The 22682-nt window shown below is 42.6% G+C and overlaps 1 protein-coding gene across 1 annotated transcript in view; it reads right to left on the bottom strand.

Moving 5' to 3' along the window:
- LOC115821511 (neuroendocrine convertase 1-like) overlaps positions 1 to 21845 on the bottom strand; it is a 106269-nt gene extending 84424 nt beyond the window's left edge. Inside the window, exons 1-3 of the mRNA XM_030785332.1 lie at positions 21821 to 21845; positions 18484 to 18662; positions 7102 to 7194 (exon numbers count right to left, since the gene is read on the bottom strand). Coding sequence (XP_030641192.1) covers positions 7102 to 7194; positions 18484 to 18662; positions 21821 to 21845 — 297 coding nt within the window. The remainder of the gene's footprint in view (positions 1 to 7101; positions 7195 to 18483; positions 18663 to 21820) is intronic.
- Between the last annotated feature and the right edge of the window lie 837 nt (positions 21846 to 22682).

Here is a 22682-nt window from a genome sequence, read left to right as displayed (position 1 = left end):
AAAGTGAAAGGATAGAAGTAGAGGTTGAAGATACACACAAAGTCAAGGCAAGGGGTGGGGGGGGGGAGTGGGCGAGAGAACGAAAAGAGAGGGGAAGAAGAAAGAGAAGCCAACCCCCACCCCCCCTCCCTCCCTGCCACCCCCCACACCCTCCTTGCCTCACGCTTTCCCCTCCATCCCTCCCTCCCTCCCTCCCTCCCTCCCATGGGCTCGCTCTCTCTCTCTCTCTCTCTCTCTCTCTCTCTCTCACTCTCTCTCTCTCTCTCGCTCTCTCTCTCTCTCTCTCTCTCTCTCTCCGCTCTCCTCTGTGTGTTGCTCACTCCATTGTGTCAGCCTTCAGAAGCTCTCAGTTTGAGTGGCAGCTCGTCACAGATCAACTCCTCGCTAAAGCGTCCTGGCAGGCCGGGGTGACGGGCCAGGAAGGGATCTAAGTGGGTTTATCAGCGCTTCTTAACGCCTCTTGAGCTCCCTGACACAAAAGCGAGGGGTATTAAACATCTAAAGCAAACCAAAAAGCGTGAAAGCTCCTTACAGGGCCTTGGGATTGCAGATGTGACTAGAGTCTTAAAAAATAAATAAATAAATAAATAAATAAGAGAAATCAAAACAACCAAAAAAAAAAAAACAAAGGAAGAAAGAAAGAGAAAAAAAAAAGACTAAATGTCAGAGAACCGGCGCTCGTGTGGGAGGAGCTTGTGACCCTAAAGGGTGTGTGTGTGTGTGTGTGTGTGTGTGTGTGTGTGTGTGTGTGTGTGTGTGTGTGGGGGGGGGGGGGGGGGGGGGGGCCTCACCCTTGGCAAAATTAAAGCGTAATAAGAACAGTACAGACCCTCAACTCAACTCAGCGTCAAACTACAACACCACCAACATTCTGTCCAAATCAAACCCCTAGCCCTCGAATTGAGGCCTGAGGAAAACTATAACTGACAGGTAACTGCCAAAAACAAAGAAAAAAAAAGTTGGTAAGCAAGTGAGGGGTACAAAATATATTCAAAGCTAAATTCCACACGGGTACGGTCCCTAAGGTCATCAACCAATCAACATCCCATCCCATGGTCACATATAACAATTTCAAAGGTCGAGCCCAGTCACCCATTTTGGTTACCATGGCAAAATGAAGAGGCGTTGTCAGGTTTGAAAGAGGTTTAGGTCTTGGGGTATTTTGTCAGGAGCTTCAGTACCAGAACCAGCTCAACTTGTTGATATTCTTGGAGGAATGATGGCAAACTCGATGTTGGACATGACGTCTTACAGAAAGACGCCAAAGGTTAGAGGTTAACCATGGATGAAAACTCACACACCTCCAATGCACCGTGCACGGGCTGTTCTTAAAACACAAAGCAAAACACCCAATAACTTGACTGCAAATATCAATCTAGGTCGCTAAACTGGCAGTTTCAACAAGAACACGGTGTCGAGAACTTTCACGGTTCGCAAATCTTCTTATTACGCCTCCAAACGCACGTTTGCAAGTTAGGTAGTGTTAAGAGCCCTGGCAGAGGTGTACAGAGCGATGTGGAGGGGTGAGAAAAAAGAGGACGAAAAAAAAAAGAGAGTGATGTAGGGGGAGATAAAAGAAGAAGAAAAATGAAGTTATATGACCAACTGACTCATTCTCAACAAAGGTAAAAGAGCGTGTGCGACATAAGCTAAACATACGGATCTGAATGCTTGTTTCCCTTTGGTGAAAGGTTCTGGCAGGTCCCGTTTAGGTCAGTTCGGCCTCTCCACCCTTTTCGAGGGCGAGGTAAACGCCAGTAAATACAGCTGCATTCTGAGCGATCGCCTTCATCCTCCGGCGACGCGTTTCTACGGGATGCAAAGAACAGTCTCTTCCAGGGCGACAAAGGCTCTTCCGCAGGGCGGCGGTGGTCACTGGATGGTTTCTGATGAGCATGAAAACAATGTGAACCTGGCATCTCTGCGAGGAGATCTCAACTACGCCAAACACTCACAGACGGTTCTGTATTTTGGATTTCCATTAACCATTAACAGATCAGTGTAGGAATTTCTCCTAAGGGAAAGGTGACATGCCCCCAAAAGCATTCCAGACACTTCTAGAATCTGTGCTAAAATGCACTAAAGCTTCTTCCAGTAACTCATGGTAACCCAGTGCCCCATGAAAACACTTTAACATTGATGTTTTCTTTATTTTGGCATACAACACATGTATATCAAATATATTAATTTATAATAACCAGACTGTAATACATTTAACAACATGAATTCATCTAATCACCAGATGGCATTTTGTGAAAGCTTAAATGCACATATGTAAATGCTTTTCTATGCAGTTCACATGTTGCGCTCAAATGCATAATCTGTATAGATAATTATCTAACCTCTATCCTTACTGAATCACTGACAACCTGCTCATTTCAGCCAGACATACTGTCTGATTTAATCAGCTATGCACAGTAAGATAAAGAGCATGTTTGACCAAAAGCTGAGATAGTCTGCGTATGTGGAAATGTTATATATGGGTTTTTTTTCTGGCTGTTTGTGTGTGTGTGTGTGTATGTGTGTCCTGCACTAGAGGTGACCTGTGTGTAAGTCAGAGGCTGGTGGGTGGTCTGTGTTTGTGTGTGTGTGTGTGTGTGTGCGCGTGTGCGTGCGTATGCTGTTTTGGTAAAGGTCAGACAGGGGTTTGGCTGAGCCTGCAGGGGGTGTGAAACAGGTAAGACAGCAGCCACGTGCCAGTTGGCCGAGAAAGAGAGGGAGAAAGAAAGGAAGAGAAGAAAGGAGATAAGGAGACAGAGAGGGAAAGAAGGAGGAGAGAGAGAGAGAGAGAAAGACTGTCTCGTTCCATTCTGTTCCATGTCACAGAAACATCCCCTCCAACCACAGAGGAGACAATATTCCTGTAAAATACATTTCTTTCAGATTCTGTGTGTGTGTGTGTGTGTGCGCGTGCGCACGTGTGTGTTTCTGTGTGACAATGTGTGTGCATGTGCGTCAGTCTGAATCCCACAGTTATCTGCATGTCATCTCTTACTCCTCTTGGCTTGTGTTGGTTGTGTTACAGAGGCATGGTAATTATGTAATTACTACAGTAATTAGCACAGTGGCTGATTAGGGAATGTGCACTGGGGAGAGCGCGCAGGTCAGGTTTACATGGCGAAACGCCTATGACTGCACGGCGAGCTCCCAGTACCGAATCGCTCCCACACAACCGCCCCTCACGTTCACATAATGGTTGTTTACAGTACAAGAGCAGTGGGTTCAAAGTCACAGCAACAACATATGTAGTGATTTTCACTGAGTTTTAATGGCTCTAACTCTGTCAAAGCCAACTGTCTGTGTGTGTGTGTGTGTGTGTGTGTGTGTGTGTGTGAGGTGTTATGGGAGAATATTGTTCTACAGCACGGGGGCGTTTTTTTGTTTTTTTTTCCTCTCTCTCAACACAAACAGGAACGATAACCTAGTTTCTGAGAAACTGTCTGGACTTACAACTGTCTGGACTCAGAACTTTGTCACTTCTGTAGGATTGTTCTGTCTGTCCAGAACCAAAACAATTTCAGTCAAGCAAAGAAATTTTCAATACCTGGGGAAAAAAAAAAAGATTTTATTGTTCATAATGACAGTTTCATGCTACTTTAACCAATTCAGTTGTCTGACAATGAACAAAAAGAAGAGCTAAATTCAAGTGGATTTTGTTTTTTTCGGTAAAAAAAATAATCTCCGGCATCATTAAGGAGAGACACGTAACTCTGCCTTTGTGTAGTCTTAAGACCGTCTCTTAGAGTAAATAGTCATTGTGAACAGAATATCGGTGAATATTACCACATCTCAACGCCAGCAAACAAAAGATCACCAATCAGTCGTGTTTGACTTAAGAGTTTATAAAAAGGCTGAAGCTACCTTGTGTGTTCAGTGTGTGCTTTTGATGGCTGGCCAGGTAATACACTAATTGTGTTTGCTCCATCCCCAGAGCAGCATAGGAAAAACTGCTCCCTAAAGTTATTATAATATTGACTGATTATAAAACACACACACACACACACACACAGACAGACACACACACAAACATACACACACAATTTAACAAATACTATTACACTACTAGTCACACACAGAGAACAGCACCTTTACTTCCGACTCAATAAATTTCTTTTACAAATTCTTTCAAATGAACTGCCTGAATGACACAAGATGCTTCTCTCTCTTTGACTGGACCTTCGCAATACCAGTGCTACAAAACACCGACAACGAAACCAACACATCTCATTTAAATGGGCCAAAGATATGCACTGTTCAGTGGTATTGGTCAGATACAGTCATTTGAATAATGCAGGAACACTGCAAGTTAACGCTGAATATTTACAGATGCTCATGCGTAAATAACCGATCTTCCTGAATATCTATAAATGTTTTCGTGTTAATAACTGATTTTTCTAAATATCTATCAATGTTTACATGTAAATAGCCGATTTTTCTGTAAAACGTGTATCTTTCACTGGCTTAGAGGAGATTGTACAGGATGTGCAGGAGTTACAATTACAATTTACAATTTGGCATTCAGCAGATGCGTTTAACCAAAGCAACTTACAATAAGTGCATCAATCAGATCACACTGCCCCATAAGCAAAGATCACAATAAGCCCGTAGATTAATTACCCTCAGTATCACGCTCCTGGAATTCTGTGACAATAAACGATAAATAAACAAGACCTGCGACACAGGGACAAGGTTAGAGCGATTTTTTCTTTTTTTTTTTTTTTTTGGTGACATAGAAAGGGAGTTCGATCATGAGCGCTGCAATCGCGTGGCTTTGAAAAAGTGACACACACCTGAATGAGAAATGAGAGGTACGCCCAATCAAAGCTAGTCACATGAACCCCCCCCCCCCCCTCAAAAAAAAACCCACGCAATTAACAATCTATGTGTCTTCAGTGAACAAATGCTACATTGAAAAACTCTGTCCTAAATGTTTATCTTGTTTAACGATTTAGAACAGTTTGGAGTGATTGAAAAGGAAATTGAGAACAAGAGTACTTTAAAACAATATAAACAATCACATTAAAATTAATGCAAGCGAAGGCAATTTCTTCACAAGCAAAACTTATAGTGTACTAACAACACAAAATCTTGCAGAGAGCCATGGGAGATGGCAAAAAGAATTACACCAATTAAAACACAAGTTTGTTTTCTCGAGATGGTAACTCAGAAAGGGTCATGCTCGAGGGGTTGGTTTAGGATCCAAAGATATAAGGCAGCGTCCTTGAGCCAAAGGGAACAAGGCAGTTCAGCAAGCAAAACAACACCCCCCCCACACACACACACACACCAACCCACACACACACACACCCTCCCATCCCAACAATCACTAGACCTCGCCACGGATGACAGTTTCCCCAGCAACAGCTCCCTTGTCAGTGAGGCGGTGCGGTGTGGTGTGAGGAGTTCGTTGGCTGGGTTAGTGTGTGTGTGTGTGTGTGTGTGTGTGTTTTTGGGGTGGGGTGGGGGGGGCTACCATAAATTCCTCGTCATTTTTCCTGAGAAACATCTGTTCTCTTTCAGTCGCGAGCCAAATAAAAGAAAGCCATCGAGTGCGTTAACACTCTGTATGAAATGACAAATCACAAATCACACGTCTCTGCGAAGTTATTCAATGCGCCCTGACTTTATTTGACATTCTGATTCATTTGACTGGTTTCTTTAGATTTTTTTTTTTTAACTTCATTAACCGTTTATTTACTCTTAATAAGTCTGTTGTCTCCAACAAGTTTACTCTGTTGTTTATCTATTTGTTATTTTTTATTTATCCATGCCACATCTTATAAAGCTGATTTTGCTGATATTCATGACTTGAAAAAAAAAAAAAAGAAAACACCCAACGCTTTCTTCTAAAGTCTTTTCTCATTATTAGCTAACGTCTTTTCATACACCAGTAGCTCGTCTCTCTCTCTCTCTCTCTCTCTCACTATCTCTCTCTCACACACACACACACACGCGCGTACACACACACACACACACACACACACACGCACACACACACACACACACTCTCTCTCTCTCTCTCTCTCTCTCCTCGTTTAGATCAAACAGTGAAGCTCACAAACACTTTCTCTCCCTCGCAGTATAGATCAGAGGAAGCAGATTCTGGACCTCAGGAGAGAGGGAACCGGAGAAGTCAGAGAGAAAGAGCTAGCTCAGCAGTCTAAATCAGCACTCACTCTCTCTCTCTCTCTCTCTCTTACTCCCTCTCAATCCCCCTGCCTCTCCCTCCCTCTCTCTCTCTTTCTCATCAGCAGAACACCCCCTTTGCATGCCAACACATCCTCACAGAGAGAACTTACCTCACTGTCAAACAAGCTCTCGGAGAGTTGCTACCTCACAGTTAAGCAAACCTGAGAAAACAGGTACCTCACTGTCTAACAGATCTCACAGAGAGCAGTTACTTCACCGTAAGACAACCTTATAGAGAGTGACTACCGCCCTGTAACACAAACCCACAGAGAACCAGTAACTCACTGTAAAACAACCTCACAGAAAGCAGCTAACTACTGTAATACAACCTTACACAGAGCAACTAACTGACTGTAAAACAACCTCACAGAGAGCAGTTAATTCAATGTAAAACAACCTGCCAAAAAACCCAAATACCTCACAGTAAAACAACCTCACAGAGAGCAGCTACCTCGATGTAGAGCAAAGTCATAAAGAACTGCTACCTCGCTGTAAAACAAAGTCAATAACATTACTTTAAAACTATGAGCTAGTTTCACACACTGTCTCAGGGGTTTTACCGGCTGCATACTTATACACATCACATATTTAACAAATGGACATATGTGGGGATCATTTACAGGCATGGCTTTTTCAAGAAGCATATTAAAAATGAGTGTTCATTTCACTATTTTAGAACGTGTTTATATGGCCATTTACCTCTATTGGGATAAATAGTCAGAGTACAAGAAGAGTGTTGTTATCGGGTGCTTTACATGTGAGGCATAATTTGACACTCATTATAGCCAGTGGTATTTCAGTGAAAGATGTATTATCACAAGTGTTAAGGCATACAGGTACTGTACAAGAATCATCCCTTTTTGTGTAGTGGTTTTTGAAGAAGGGGTCAGGCCAGGTACTGTACAGACTTACCTCTGTTCTAACAGACAGGGATTTCTCCAGAGCTGGGTTAGCCACGGTACCGGCTCTGGTCCGTAAGGTAAAATGATCCTTTAGGTTTCCGATCTGCCAAAAACATACAGAGAACATACAGAATTACATACAATCATATATACATACATACACACATACACACACACACACACATATATATATACACATACATACACGCGCACACACACACACACATATATGTATATACATATATAGTTCAAGGATTTAACCACACACCCACTCCCACACTTCTTAATACTGCATACCCTACGCTGAAACATAACAACTGTGCCACACACAACAAACTTCATTTATTCTCCATTCTCTCCTAATTATGCTTAAATGTATGCATTTTTGTTGTTGTTGTTGTTGTTGTTGTTGTTTCACTGACAAATTACTCCGCTGATGCCCTAACATTCTTATATAATCCTTTGTTTGATGGAAGCTGGGACTCAAGGTTAAATATGAGGCTGAAGACCCTATGGCTCCATAAGCTTCATATTACAGTGACTTTTCACACTACGTGACTCCGGAATATTCCCGCCTCGACACGACTTGCTATGGTCTTCTGTGAAATTGCAGTGAGGGTGGGGCTAAATTAAATAGAGAACATTTCCTTTGACCCTTACCAAAGGCTTTTCATTTCTTAAGCCATACAGACGCAATCACACTGACCAGCTGGGACAGTTAGAGCTAACTAAGTGAAATCTATGGTGTGTGTGTGTGTGTGTGTGTGTCTGTATGTGTGTGTGTGCGGGCAATGTGTGGGTGGTGTGTATATATGTCTGTGTGTGTGCTGGTGTTTAGTGTCTGTGTGTGTGTGTGTGTGTGTGAGCGTGTATGTCGGTGTCTTGCTGATTTTATCTTCCTTCAGTTTCATTCTCTCCCTATTGTCCGTCCCTGAGGTATATCAGCGCGGAGACTGCCGAGTAAATTGTCCCAAATTGAGTTCCCCCTCTCCCGACAGACACAGGCCACATCTCTGCCGTTTAGAGCGTGAAGGAGGGGGGGGGAGTGGAGGGAGGGGGGTATGGAGGAAGGAAAAACAATCTTGGCACACTGGCGCTCTTAACAATTTTCTCTAATTTCCTTCCCTCTCTCCCTCATCTCTTCTTCTTTCACATTTAGCTCCCTAACTGATTTTCTCATTGCCTCTCTCTCTCTCTCTCTCTTTATCTTTTTTCTCTCTTCTCTCTTATCCATCCATCCCTACCTCCCAGCTCTCTTTGTCTACCACACCATCCATCTCCCCCCCCCCCACCACCACCCCTCTATCTCTCTCCACCCTCTCCCTCTCTCTTGCGCTCTGTCTCTCTCTCTCTCCTTCAGCTTGTGTTTTCTGTCTTCTCCCTCGCTTTCCTCCATGACACATTACCCATCACGGTGCCCCCCCCCCCCCCCCCCCCCCCCCGTCCGCCCCCCAAGGCAGTGGAGTCCCCGTCTGACGATAATCACACAGTAAGTTGATAATGCTTGCAGAGCTGAACCCAGCTGAGCTGTGCCGAGCGGATGTGGCTCTCCTGGTCCTCCTACACTCCATTAAACTCAGGAGTCTGACAGAGACTGGCTGGGGGCTGGCATGATGAATGTTTGCGGGGGGTGGGGGTGGGGGGGTTGCACTGTCTCTTGGTCTTTAGGTCTTACACGGGGTCACTGGCCATGTCCAGTCTCAGAGGCTACCCTCATTCAACCCCTGTTTACTTCCTCACTTGGTCACACTGTGTTACTTGACATAGGCACTTGGGTATAATAGGTTGTTAAGGCAACTGATACAATGGCAAGTCATATTTGATTTTTAGAAAGAAGAAGAAAAAAAAGAGAGAAAAGAACGAATAAAAAATCGTGCGTCAGCATACCCTGCCACTGCAAAACAAGCTCACAAACCTGTTCATTTAACGAAAGGCAAAATTTAACTTCAAACCTAGATACAAGTACATTAGCGTTTTAATAGCACGTTTCTTTTCACTGTGCGTATTGCCCTTCTGTCAGCTTCAATGACAAGCCTGTCACGGGCAAAACATTTTCAAGGAACACATGAGGAGTTCTGCCTCCTCTAACAGCAAATGCTTATGAACCAACAAAGGCTCTTTTTGACTCTGAATCACAGCATTTAACTCGTATCAAAAGAATGACTAAGTTTGAGCAATAAGCATCATTAAAAAAAAAATCATTCAGTGGCCGGCAATCGTAAAGCAGATTCCTACGAATAGCCCTCAAAGCAACGCGTTTTTTTCAAAATGTCAATGCTAAATGCGTCTTCTCGCGCAGCATCATGCTTTGTTGCCCTTTAGAAACACCAACGCGCTAAGATGCGGCCCAGAGCAGAGAACAATATGAACTCAGTCAGAGTTGTGTTGGTATAGATCTCTTCACACTAATGAAGGCACTTTGAAAAGCTAATCTAATTCATGGCCGGCAATTAAACTCGGGAGAAGCCTGTCACTATCAATTATCCACGGCTTCAGTCACCGTATCCGACGCCGATCTGTCGTTACAACACCGCACCTGACAGAAAGAACCAACCTGATCAGCTCATCAATGTGGGAGAACACTAATCATATTTCAGACCTGACATATGCAAAATTACCTAGTCCGTAGCTACACACCAGCATCAGATCGCACCCCCACCCCCACCCCGCATTCCTTACTCGACAGTTTATGGAAACGGTTATTAAATCTATCAGCTTCCCTGTTCGTATCTACACACACCGTAAGTCATTCCTCGAAAAAAAAAATCCCAACACATTTTTGCCCTGTTTAAACGTGACAATTTACATTCCTAAACATTTCTGATAAGCTCCATTCTGTGTGTACTCTGCAATCTTCAGTCGGGAATCCTGGCTAACGGCATAATGACGATCATTGAGTACTCTACTCCTCTTCATCAGAACAGCCTGGCTTTTTGTCTGTCTCTTTTGCAGCGAGGAATAGAAACGGGGAGGGGAAAGAAATCTCGGTTATGAGAAATCGGGAAGAAAATTGCTTTCTTTAAGCCAAAAAAAAAGGATTGCTTTTAATTTCTAGAGCTGACCTTTTTCTTTCTGGACTAGCAAAAGAGCCACTGTCATTCTGTATTATGGGAAAAGACAGTATCGTTGCATAGGTTACACTATGCGTAGCTTAGTTCATTCAACTGTATGGGCACACAAGAAAGGAGAGTATTGCGTAGAATAGCATACATTTGCGCTGGGATTAGTTGAAATATCGTCTTCCGTAAGGCAAACGACTGCTGTAACTTCTTAACTGACGAAGATAAACAATTCCTCACACTTCGGCCAATATCAGGTCTTGAATGAGTCAAGGATTCACAGTTCAATTACTACTGTAAAATCTAATAGAAATTTGAAAACACGTTCACATTCGATCACAGACTGAAGATGTGTAGTTTCACGCTACGTTTGACAATATGTGGTGTTTATGTCAAGGTTCTTCGGTTCCTTTCAGGTAGAGCCTAACGTCTCTTGGCTTAAGCGCCGCTGTTCAGTGTCGCTGCGGCTGCAGCATTAGCAACGTTACAGAGCCCCAAAGGCGATAAAGCAAGATTCAACAGCTCGTAGGTAAACGCAGGGCACGGAGGACTGATGTGTGTGCTACAGCGGGTATTTTACACTCGTGACATGTCTATCAAACGGACGGCGGGAGACGCCCCCGCTGTCAAAGCCCGCAGATGACAGGAGGGGAGGAACGCATGAGAGAAAAACAAAACAAACAGAGACATCAGAGCTCAGGAGAGAGAGAGAGAGAGAGAGAGAGAGAGAGAGAGAGAGAGAAAGAGGGAGAGAGCGCTGTGTGTGGTGCACTGTGTGGCAGCTGGTGTGTACATTGAACCCACAATGAGAGACGTGTTTTTTTTTTCTTGCTTCATATTTCTCTGTGGAAAACTATAATCATGAACTATGTGGAGCATGAGGACCTCTGGGGTGGGGGGGGGTGTTGATGCACTGTGAAACATGACGTGCGTCCTCATTCGCTCTAAATGCCAGGCTCCATTACATACCCAAGCCTGCTGTTGTTTTTCCTCGTTGTTGTAGACCACAGCAACAAGTGGTTTGGTGGGCAAGGTTATTGATGGATGGGGCCGGGGTGAACAGGGGAGAAAAGGAAGCGAGAGAGCAAAAGGGTTAGAGGAAAGGCAGAAACGGGAAGTGGGAGAGAGAGAGAGAGAGAGAGAGAGGGTAAAAGAGCAAGACCACAGAAGGACTCAAGAACTGAGAGAGAGAGAAAGACATCGCGAACGTGAAGAGAGAGAGAGCAAGGGAGAAAGAGCAACGAAAAGGTTGGAGGGCACGGGCGAGCGCAGAGAGGTGAGAGTCGGGGGGGGGGGGGGGGGGGGGGGGGGGGGCTAAAGCAGAGGAAAGTTTACCGTAACTAGACAGAAAAGACCGATGAGATGAGAGAAGACAGGGAGAGGCAGGAGGGCAGTGTTACAAGTGAGCACAGCACCTTTATGAAGGAAGACAGCAATGTGGGTGAGAGAGAGTAGAGAGAAACTGTGATACTAACAAAGGCCAGCGGATGAAACTCTAATGATGAGATCTCTTGTCTTTCACCCCCCTCCTCTCTCTCTCTCTCTCTCTCTCTCCTTCCTAACTTCATGATCTTTGCCATCGAGGAAGACCTCCCAGAGTTGTTCATTCACTGATACAATATTCATCTCTTCCTGTGCCAAAGGGCTTCAGCTGAGATCAGAACACCGCTGTAGGGCTTCCAACCCTGACCAATCAAATCACTGTCATGCACATGGTAAAGTCAAAACAACCAATTAAAAGAGCAACACAGTACAACTACTTTACATAAATAAAAATGTACTACAAATTCTACATAAATTAAACCAAAATTTTGCAGCGTTAAAAAAATATGTTCTGTCTTTTTTTAACACAGCGGTGATAAGGAAATGTTAATTAACTATGTGAGAAAACAAATGAAAGATAAAGAGAAAGAAAATGTTTGATTCAAAATAAAATTAAAAAAAAAAATAAACAGGTGAATGTTTAGGGAAATATCTGCATGTTTATGTCTCACGTCTATTTGGATATAAAATTAAATATGCCTACCTTAGCAAAACTAACTCTCAACCTCAAGCACTTGCTAAAGAATGGGTAGGTAAGTCTCACTCTCTCTCTCTCTCTCTCTCTCTCTCTCTCAATATTGAAGAGAGTTTTATTACAGCCTGGACTTGGGGGTGGTGAGACGCTCTCAGTAATTTTCCTACAAAGTGCTTTAATCCATCACACGGCCAACGTGTGGCCTTTGCAGCCATACATCATTTCAGTCTGTGGAGAGCATATAGCATCATTCCCACTCCTCTCCTCCTCCTCCCCTCCTCCTCCCCTCCCTCCTCCTACACCACCTCCTTCTCCTCCTCCTCCTCCTCCTCCACTTTCTCTCGCCCCCCACCTGAGAGACGCTCTCTCGCTTTTCTATATCTTCCTCGACAGAGTCAAAACATATTCTCCTTAGCAAGGGTCCAGAGAATCACACTGTGAGCAATACTATTTTATGCTCCATCCACATCCCTTTCTCTCTCTCTCTCTCTCTCTCTCTCTCTCTCTCTCTCTTTGTCCCCCAAACACATACATGATGCACACCCTCTCAGTCCCTCTCCAACATCTTAGTCTCTCTCTCTCTCTCACCCAAACACAAACACATACAGGTTCACACTTTCACTCCCTCCTCTGAACACAAGTCTCTCTCTCTCTCTCTCTCTCTCTCTCTCTCTCTCTCTTTCTCTCCCTCCCAAACACATGCATGTTTACACTCCCTCCACTACACATAAGAATCTCTCTCTCTCTCTCTCTCTCTATCTCTCTCTTTCCTTCAGCATACAGTAATGGTAACCTAATGTCTGCCTGCCCGCCTTGGCCCGAGTCTCCATTTCCATGCCACAGTAAACAGCACTGCCACTATCTATCACCTAGTGCTCTCTCAGTAATGTAATGGGAACTCATTCACAGCCATTAGAATATTGGTGTGACTCTACACAGCCCCTGGTTGGGGTGTAGAGAATGGAGACATTTTCTTCCCATAATTCATTCCATGGAAACATGCTGATTTGCTCTCAATAGCAGACCCCATTCACTCAGACATGTCAACAACAACAACAACAACAACAACAACAACAACAAAAACGTCAACTGGTAGCTTCCGACAGTCTTCAACGTGTTTGACAAAAACCATGTCAGGCAAGATATTCAGACGTCTCCCAAGACAGTAAAAATCGCACAGGAACAGGCGCTGCGATATAACTGTACATTTGTGACAGCGTTTTTTTTTTGGCCATTTGAATTGGACTCAAGAGCACACTTAAATAAGATTGAGAGGATAAGACCACGGGGAAGGGAAATAAATGAGACCGGTTTGAGTATCAGACACTAAAAATAGAACCATAAATTGGCAGAGGCATGTCTTTGCTTTAAGTACCCCTAGCACAGCCAAAAAGACGAAGAGAAATCGCTAATGAAGATGATATCAAATTTAATTTATAAAAAGATGACAGTCAAAGGGAAGATGTACGGGGGAATGTACGTAGTAGCTGAATATGTAAACAAATGAAATGTTTCAAAAACCCCCGGCAATAGAAACTTTATTTTCCGTGGACTGAAGGGTTAACCGAATTTAACTGTTGATTGTCTCGCCACGCGAAGTAAACAATTTCTATAATTTGTCTCTGAGAGAATTTGAAAGCAGATAACAAACAGATGTAGAGGAGTGGGCAGAGGAGTTTAAGCAGCACGACCTTAGAGAGTCAGAGAACGAGGGATGAGGGTAGGAGACAGTGAATGTGAGAGAGAGAAAGGGAGTGAGAGAGAGAGAGAGAGAGAGAGAGAGAGGAAGAGAGAGAGAGAGAGACAGGGAGAGAGAGAGAAAGTGAGTGAGAGAGATAGGCGTGGGGATGGCTGAATCTCTTGATGAGCTGATACCATGTCCACAGACACCAACACGAGCTGTGGTTCTGTAATGATATGGTAATGATATGGTAATGATATGGTAATCTGGAAGCAGTATTCAACATCACCAGAGAGAGGATTTCTGTGAGACCCTTCACCATTGGGTGGAGAGGAGGGACTTCCACGTCTCATAGAACTCCAGAGAAATATACAGTATCACTGTACCTGAACACACGGAATTATAAGATGTTACAGTCTCTCTCTCTCTCTCTCTCTCTCTGTCTCTCTCTCTCTCTCACACACACACACACACTACAGAGGCTCACTCTCTGAGTATACCCCTAAGCCCCCCCCCCCCACGCCCCCCCCCCCAAAAAAACAACAAAACACAAAACAACACGCAAAAGAACCCAATGACACACAGTGCAAGCACATCTCAGCGCACAGAGACAGCTTGCGTCGTCTGTGGCGCTATGATACTAAGTCCAAGTATGAAGTATCACCAGCTTTCGCGGCAGCCGGAGGCCACAAACTGTGTTGGCGAAAAAAAGAGGCGACGGAGAACGACTCTGTTGTTGTTCTGATCCTTTTTCTTTTCTTTTTTTTTTCCCGGCATGTATGAAACCTCATACGCGTAATAGCTGCCATTAACTGCCTTGTCTGTGCCCGCCCGTCACTCAGGAACTGCACAACACAGCGAATTCATTTCACTGAAACAATGCACAATGAACAGATTAAACGTACCCTGGCACGTATTCGGTCATCATAGTCACATTTTTCGGCCAATTATAACTCCCTAAAACACACCGACTCCCAGACAAACAAACGAGCTGTAACTCGCGCGAGCGAAGTCTCGTGTAGGACAGATTACAGCGTTGATTATGGCGATAACAAGGGTTTAGCTCGGCGGCAAACACAAGTTATAAAGTCTGTTGATCTGAACCGGTGAGATTTATTAACGAATATCGCAGCGCCGTCATACATTTTCAATGCTTTTCAATTCCTCTGAATAGAGTTTCTGCCAAGCGGGTATCTAACCATGACTCTGCAGTGAGATTTTAATATCTCTCTCTAAATGAGTAGAATCCTGAACACGCTCTCAGTATTTGACTTCAAAGGCAAGAAGCCGTGACACCAATACTATCATGACTGAAACAAAAAACCGTGAGCTGTGACAGGAATTTCATTCCCATAATTGTTCTGTCTGAGAAAACAAACATAATGTAATGACTCTAAAATATCGGTGACAACAGTAATATTATCATAAAAGTCTGTAGAAAACGTTGATAAAGGACAGTAAGGGTGAAACGAGTCCAAAAATAAATAAATAAATAAACAAACAACAGGGTTCACAACAATACCAACAAGGCCTAGACTCTCATCTAAAGGCGGGTCATCCAGTCTGCAGATACAGTGACGACGGAGCTGTGTGTTGCCTACGGCCTTCAGGGCTTTTGGTGTAGATCTATCGATTGGCTTGAGATTAACACTACGGGTCAAACCAAACGTATTAAATTTGCGGGTAAAGATGCCATCATTTTGAAAGCAAAATTTTGCGTAATCCTGTAGCTCAGAAAATGTTATTAGGCCTAAGGAATTCGAACAAACTTTTATCAGATTTATTTATTTATTTATTTATTGGCCAGTTCTAATATAAACAAAAGACACGGGCCGTGACATGTCATACAATGAAAGGCTGTTTTCAAAACTTTAATAGGTTGTGTTTCATCTGGGCAGTTCTGACCAAATCATGGATAGCAACACTGCTGCTTCAGACAAAGGTTCCTCGCGACCCAGACATTCACCGAGAAACTCATCCGTAACAGAGCTGACAGTAAGAACAGAGCGAAACCAGCTAGGGCTTCTTCTTAAACCATAGAAATGACCAATCTTCTGACCAGCTTTCTAAGTTCAGAACTTTAATACATTGAGGGCTTTATTATCTTTCCTTTGACTGACACCGGGACCATTAATAAATAATATTCGATGACAAACAATATCCAATAAGACAAAGCCAATTTTATTATTAAATGTGCTGTAAGAGGCCAGTTGACATACCACAGAGACACTGACATGTCCCTGAAAAAGAAAATCTTTGAGAAAAAAAAAGAAGGAAAGAAAATCAGTACTTCAATCTAGTTCATGCTGTTTTACAGTGAGGCACTTCTGATTGTGAATGCTATAATTTTTTTTTTCTCCACTGGGTGTAAGAATTGTCATTTCATAGTGTGATTAAATCATTCTGAGTATCAAATATTTAGTCGAGGGAAAAACATGTTTTTATACTAATCTGATGGCAATTAACACATGGTGACAATTTTGTTTCATATCAAAATATGTGACATTATTTTAATCAAAGTGGAGAGCATGCACACTGACAAAAAAATAAATAAAAATCAAACATCAAAACCCAGAGCTTTGAATGATATTAAACAAGAAGAAGCGATGCCAATGAAAACAGCTTCAACTTCGATCACTGGACATTGAGATAAAAACCTGTCAACAAAAGAGAAAAATTAGAGAGATTTTGACTTGTTTGTTGTCAGCAAACTTCATGGACACATCTGCAGTTTCAAGACGGTCCAGCTGGAAACTGTCGGGGAACATTTCAAGACTGCATAAGCAAGGGTTACAGAGTGCTTCACCGGTGCCCTAACAACATTAGACGTGTGTTATTTCAGCGGCTGCACCGTTTAACCACCGACACGTCAATATACAGAGAGGGAAGTATGCAACTCCACCAGCTTCCCATTTGAATACCATTCAATTCCACCAACATTAAGACCAGAGCAAACGCAGATACCGCATAAGCTTCCAAAGGGGAGAAAAACAAAATTTTGTTGGTCTCATTTAAGAAAGGGAGAGCAAGAGAGAGAAGGGGAGAGAAAGAGAGAGAGAGAGAGAGAGAGAGAGAAGGGAAAGAGAAAAAAAAAAACAGAATAAAATGGGATGCGCAAGACTTGACATATTCGCTCAGTTGGAGAGGAAATCACCAGTGACACAATTAAATTGGACTTAACTTAACAAAAGGGATTTAATGTCAATGACATTTAGCACCAGCCCAAGGCGACAGGTAAAACAGTCCAGTCAGCCATTTCCATCTCAGGGAACTCTGGGGACAGATGTTCTGCCGTTATCACGGCTACATAGGAGGCCACGGAGGCGGATTAATTAAGTGCAGAAACAGTTCTACAAACGTACGGCACTTTTGACCACCTCGTTCGCCCCCCCCCCCCCCCCCCTGGACAAACCAACAGCCCACACACATGTGTGTGCTCATCACTCACGCGTCACGTGTCTTCACAAGTCATATGAGCAGGCAAAAAAAGAAAAAAAAAAGATATCAAAGTTTCTCACAAGAAATATTGCTGTCGCTGAGAAGTGAGAGAGTGTGTGTGTGTGTGTGTGTGTGTGTGTGTATGTGTGTGTGTGTCAGTGGCCTTAAAACAAAGTCAAAGTCAAAATACAAGTTTCACCCCCCCATAAAAAAAGCTACACTCCTTTGATAAGTCTGGGTAAGGTGTTTTGGTGTCCTGACGCCGCACTTAAAAAAAAAAAAAAAAAAAGTAGTGGAGTTATGAGAAAAGAGGAGAATTTTTGAAAAATGTTTAGAAGGATAGAAGGAAGTAAGGAGGTGTGGTGGGGGGGTGGGGGGAGTGGGGTGTTGGGGGGGGGGGGCATGGCAGAGAGAACATCAGAGCTCACACAGGGTCAGGCAGCAGGCGGGCCAGCAGGGGGGCTTCACCCTCCAATAAACTTCAGCTAAAGGTCAAATGCGTGAATTATTCATGAGATGAGGTAGAGCCAAGGCCAATATCTGCCTGCATCCTTAGGGCTGGAACATCTTAAGAGTTTAAGGTGAGGGTTAAATGAATAAATCCTACATCATTCTGTTAAGCATCAACAAAGCCAACAGGAGCTTTGTACTCATTCCAGAACTGGCCTAAATCTTAATTCACACTGGCCACCACTTAACCGGCTTCAGTATTAAATCCATGCTAAAAAAAAAACAAAAAAAACCCCTTGGTTTACAATAAAATGACCTTTCATTTCTTCCGTAATTTAGAGCAATTGTTCACTGAATCTCCCTGAGCATACAGATTGCATTTATAATTAAAAAAGTGGATCAGAGAAGGAGAAAAGGGTTAAGTCTATTTTCGAGATTCTCAATTCAAAATAGTAATTTTGTCCAGGTCAAGTCTTAATCCTCGTCTAGAAAACTAGTCCAGTGTCCTTAAACACTACCGTCATGCTGTAATTGTAAGTGCACATCGCCTATGTAACATCTCGATCAGATATGAAATTTTCAAAAACGCAGCTGTAATTTGATGAAAGCCAGATATCCTCAAATGGAAATGGTAGTCAGCACTTTCACTCTTCTGCACATAAAAGACCTTCAGTAAACGAATTGAAAGAGCTAAGATTGAGGCTCTATTGGTGGAAGTAATAAAGGCCTTTTAATATATGCGCTGACCCGTGAGATGAACTGTAGTCCGTGTTGCTCGGCCAGTGCTCTTGCGGCTTGGCTGCCTCCCTCCATTTCCACAGCGTAGAACACATGCGCTTCGGCTCCGCGCTGCCCTCCGGTGGCGGCGATGCGCCAGTGCAACAAACAGGACACAATCAGCACAGCCGCGAATTCCTTGCCAGGCCCTTAACAGCAAGAAATGTTGTTTAGAGATAATATTACAATAATCTCGACCAATACATTACGGGGCTGTTTTTCTCAGTAATCTCCTTTAAAACCGTCCCATTCTCTACAGGATGAGTGATCTCTAAATAAAAAGGATTTTTCTATTAATATTGTGTTGTGTCTACATAAAATCCAAGATCTAAGGCCATCATTTGTGACTGCGATCAAACAAAAGCTGATATAAGACCCCCCAAAATCACTATATCATCTACCAGTGCTGTCAAAACACTGATATGGACAACCTGCATTCTCTTTTGATAACCCAGTGAACAAATTTCATAATTTGTTCCCCCTGCCGTATAATTTTATGACCTGGAGTTTATGCCAGTACTCCGTAGTCCTTTGTACTCACTACCTCACAAAGGAGCACTATTAGGGAGTCAAGGATTTCAGCATTAAAGTAAATGAATCCACTAAAAACTAGATACGCTTCAATTTTGAACAAACGGGTAGGCGCGAGATCTTACAAACTGAGTTTGAGGTAAGTTACATAAAACACCTTAACAGGAAAATATGTTAATTCCTTTTTTTTTTTTAATTACAACCTTGCTCACCTAGTGAGTACAAGACTTAATCACACGTACAATCACTCGCTACCAAGGAGCTGATTTAAGGCAGCTTCTTTCCACCTAATTAAATAATCAGTGGCTTTAAGAGGCTGCAAAACTATATAGAGTAGCCATGAGGTAACAATTGTCAAACACAGATCCATTCAGTGGCACTTAGAGGCAGTTGTGTCTGGATTAATTATATTTGTATTCAAATAACCAAACTGCCAGGGTAAGGTACGAATCAGATCATTTCTTTTTATCGTACGCGCGCTCACACACACACACACACACACCTGCACCCTATACGAACATGCATGGATGGACGCACGATGAACGTAGGCACGCACACATGCAAACACACACACACACACACGCGCACATTCATACGCACATAAGACTTACACCAAAGTCAAATATAAGTTACTTTGAGATCTACTGAAATTACAGGAACTGTTTCCATCGCAGCTTACGTTCTTTTAACCCAAAAACCTTAGCATTACACTGTTAACTAACCAGCCATACACCAAAGCAGGTCTACATAACACCACTCACTGTCTAAATGACACAGCATTGCTGGATATGACATTAACATAAGGTATTAAATGGTGAGTTTTTAAAGGCCTTCTGTTTCAACCGTTGATTGTTTCAGGATTGTGTCCATATGTTACTGGCACAGTCTAACTGACCCAAACAGATGAGCCGCAATACTGGAGAGTAAATGGCCACTTGGTTATCTGCAATGGTTTGCGCTGTAAGACCATACTTCATGTAATTTAGTTTTACTGCAATGCAGTAGGTTATGTTTCATGCATATTTTATGCAAAGCTTCTCACATTCAAAAGAGGGATGAGAATTTTTTGAAGAACCATTAAAGCTTAAGGGGAAGGTGGGGGGGGGGAATTAAATAAATACAAGACCTTGCATTATCAGCAACAGTGCTTCTTAATAATATCCTACAGCTTACAAGTACAGAGTGGAAACATACTGTTCCTCTTAGAGCAAAAGTTCATTTTACCTAATTAATCAATCTACCAAACCCATCACTATGCATGTTCCCCTCTGTACATGTTTTAGACTGACATCTTCGAAAAATAAAACAAACAAACAAACAAAAAAAAAAGCAGAGACATCTAAAAGTATGTTATAGTTCAAAATATGTGGATATCATGGTTGTATATTTAGTTTGACCTTATGAAAATATACAGCCCCTTGAAGAAGTAACAGCCCCCCCCCCCCACACACACACACACAAAAAACCCCATCTTTTCATTGCGTTGGTTTTCACGAAACTGCGAGTCTTCCGCTTTTTGTAGCGATCTTCTTAACATCTGATAGGATGGAAGAGTCCATCAGGTCAGTCCCATCTTCTAAAAAAACATTAACTGGAAATTCTCCTTTAAACAATACATTACTTCTTATCATCTGCAGACATCAAATTTTTGAAGTTTGTGTGTGCTGCCCTAATAATGCAAACTAGTAATATACATTGTAAATACTAAAAATGTTTGCGTCTGCAGGGAAGCAAGTAAAAACGTCATCACACATGGTACAGAAGGTAACCATTTAGACATATTTCACTGCTTTACCACACCTGAAACTTTGAACACTTGTCTTTTAAGAGGGCACCATAAGCCACTGAAAATATTCACAAAAATTGTGATACTCAACAACTTCAAACTAACAGTAAAGACAAGGACCCGTCATTTTCTATAAGCATACACTGAAGAACATCAAACAAATGACATACCAACTGATAACTCTCCTACTGGGAGCTATTCTATCAGCAGTATACCATTACAACGGTCGTTTCTAGGCCCCTTTACTCAGAGAGTTACAGTATTTAAAAAAGATTCAAACTAAAACAGCAATATTAGTCACAAAGTTGTTCCTTAGTACCCACAATATGCCCTTTATGGCTGTAAGCCTCCATTAAACACAGTTTGTCCAAACAGCAAAACCCATAGAAACGGTCCATCACGATTCTGTCAGCGCCTAGTGCGGATGACACATACGATTATGCTTTTTGGGGGCATATTAAAGTCTTGTTTTGTTTTGTTTTGTTTTTTTTTATCCACAGAGAGAAGTATTACCTGGCTGGCAGAACATTGATATCCACAAGTCCATTACCTCAGGCCAACTGTTCTCCTACAAAGCTAACTAGCCACCCACTCTGCTTCTTCCCACTCACTGTTATCTGCCCTCCATGCAAATTCTAGGAGCACAGAGATGTGGTACATTCATTCAGCGCTATCAACATGCAAAGGAAACGTTTGTCTAACTTTGCCCTCTTTTATTTGTAAGAGGGTTTCCAACCTGCTCCAGAAAAAAGATATATATATATATATATATCACCCAACCGGTGAACAAGGAGTGTGGGAGTTCAGATGGTTTTTTTTTGGTTTTTCGGGGTGTTTTTTTGTTAGTCGGGAGAACTTAGCGAGTAAATGTAGGGGGGGAAAAAAGGATCTCGGAATGACTGAACATTTCAAAAGATCTTTGCCAGATTCATAAACGACGTAACGTGAGCGCAAACGAATCGGAATACCGTAACCATGCTTCAAACAAACCGACGTCGTTATGGTCGTATTCCATGATTCATCGCCTCGGCTCCTCCTTAAACCAAATGTGTTTATCTGAAGACAAAGCTCAAGTCAATGTTTCTGTTGCACTACAATGTGCAGTACCAGCAGGCCTGAGGCAGACAGTTGAAGTAGAGGAGGAAAAGAAGAACAGATGATTCGTTCCACCAGAAGAACATCGAACGCACAAGCCCAGGGGCCTGCTGGGACTCTGACAAAGCACCTGGACATTTTTTTATAGACAAACTACTTATTTCTGTCCTCATATCGCTTAGAAAGACTGATAACTTTATATTTCTCTCAGGGAGAGTGGTGAAAGAACCGAACAGGAAAGGGCTTTCAGGAGTTTAATTGATCAAACCAAGGCCACAGGACCCAACCATAGATAAAGGGGACTCGAATGATTTGCAGCACAATGGGGTGAATCTTTTTTTTTTTTGGAGGAGACCCAATAAAAGACTAAAACGTAACTCATTATGTGGAGTCTTTGGACTGCATTAACTGTATATGATTTTTTAAAAAGAGAATGATTGTAGGGGTTTCTATTAACTTTAGAGGTCAAAGAAGCCTATGGGTCGTTCAGCACGTTCCTGACCTCGTTCTGACACACTGGCATTTCAGCCAGTGGTAGAAGACTACAGGTTGTATGAATGTCTCAGTAAATTTCTAAGGTTAAGGATAAAATTAAAAAGATTATTTTGCAATTAGTGCAGTTATTTAGGTGTAATGGATAGCTAACAAATGCTGGAAATTATTTTAAATGTCGTGAATAGCTTGCTGTCTGTGTAATGGATTTATCACATGAATATCTGAGTTGTTTGTTCTCAAAAAGTCTCACTTCTTGATTATG

The sequence above is a fragment of the Chanos chanos genome, chromosome 9 (assembly GCF_902362185.1).
Source record: "Chanos chanos chromosome 9, fChaCha1.1, whole genome shotgun sequence".
NCBI lineage: Eukaryota > Metazoa > Chordata > Actinopteri > Gonorynchiformes > Chanidae > Chanos > Chanos chanos.
Note: the sequence above shows the minus strand (reverse complement) of the source record. Positions and strands in the feature narration are given on the sequence as shown.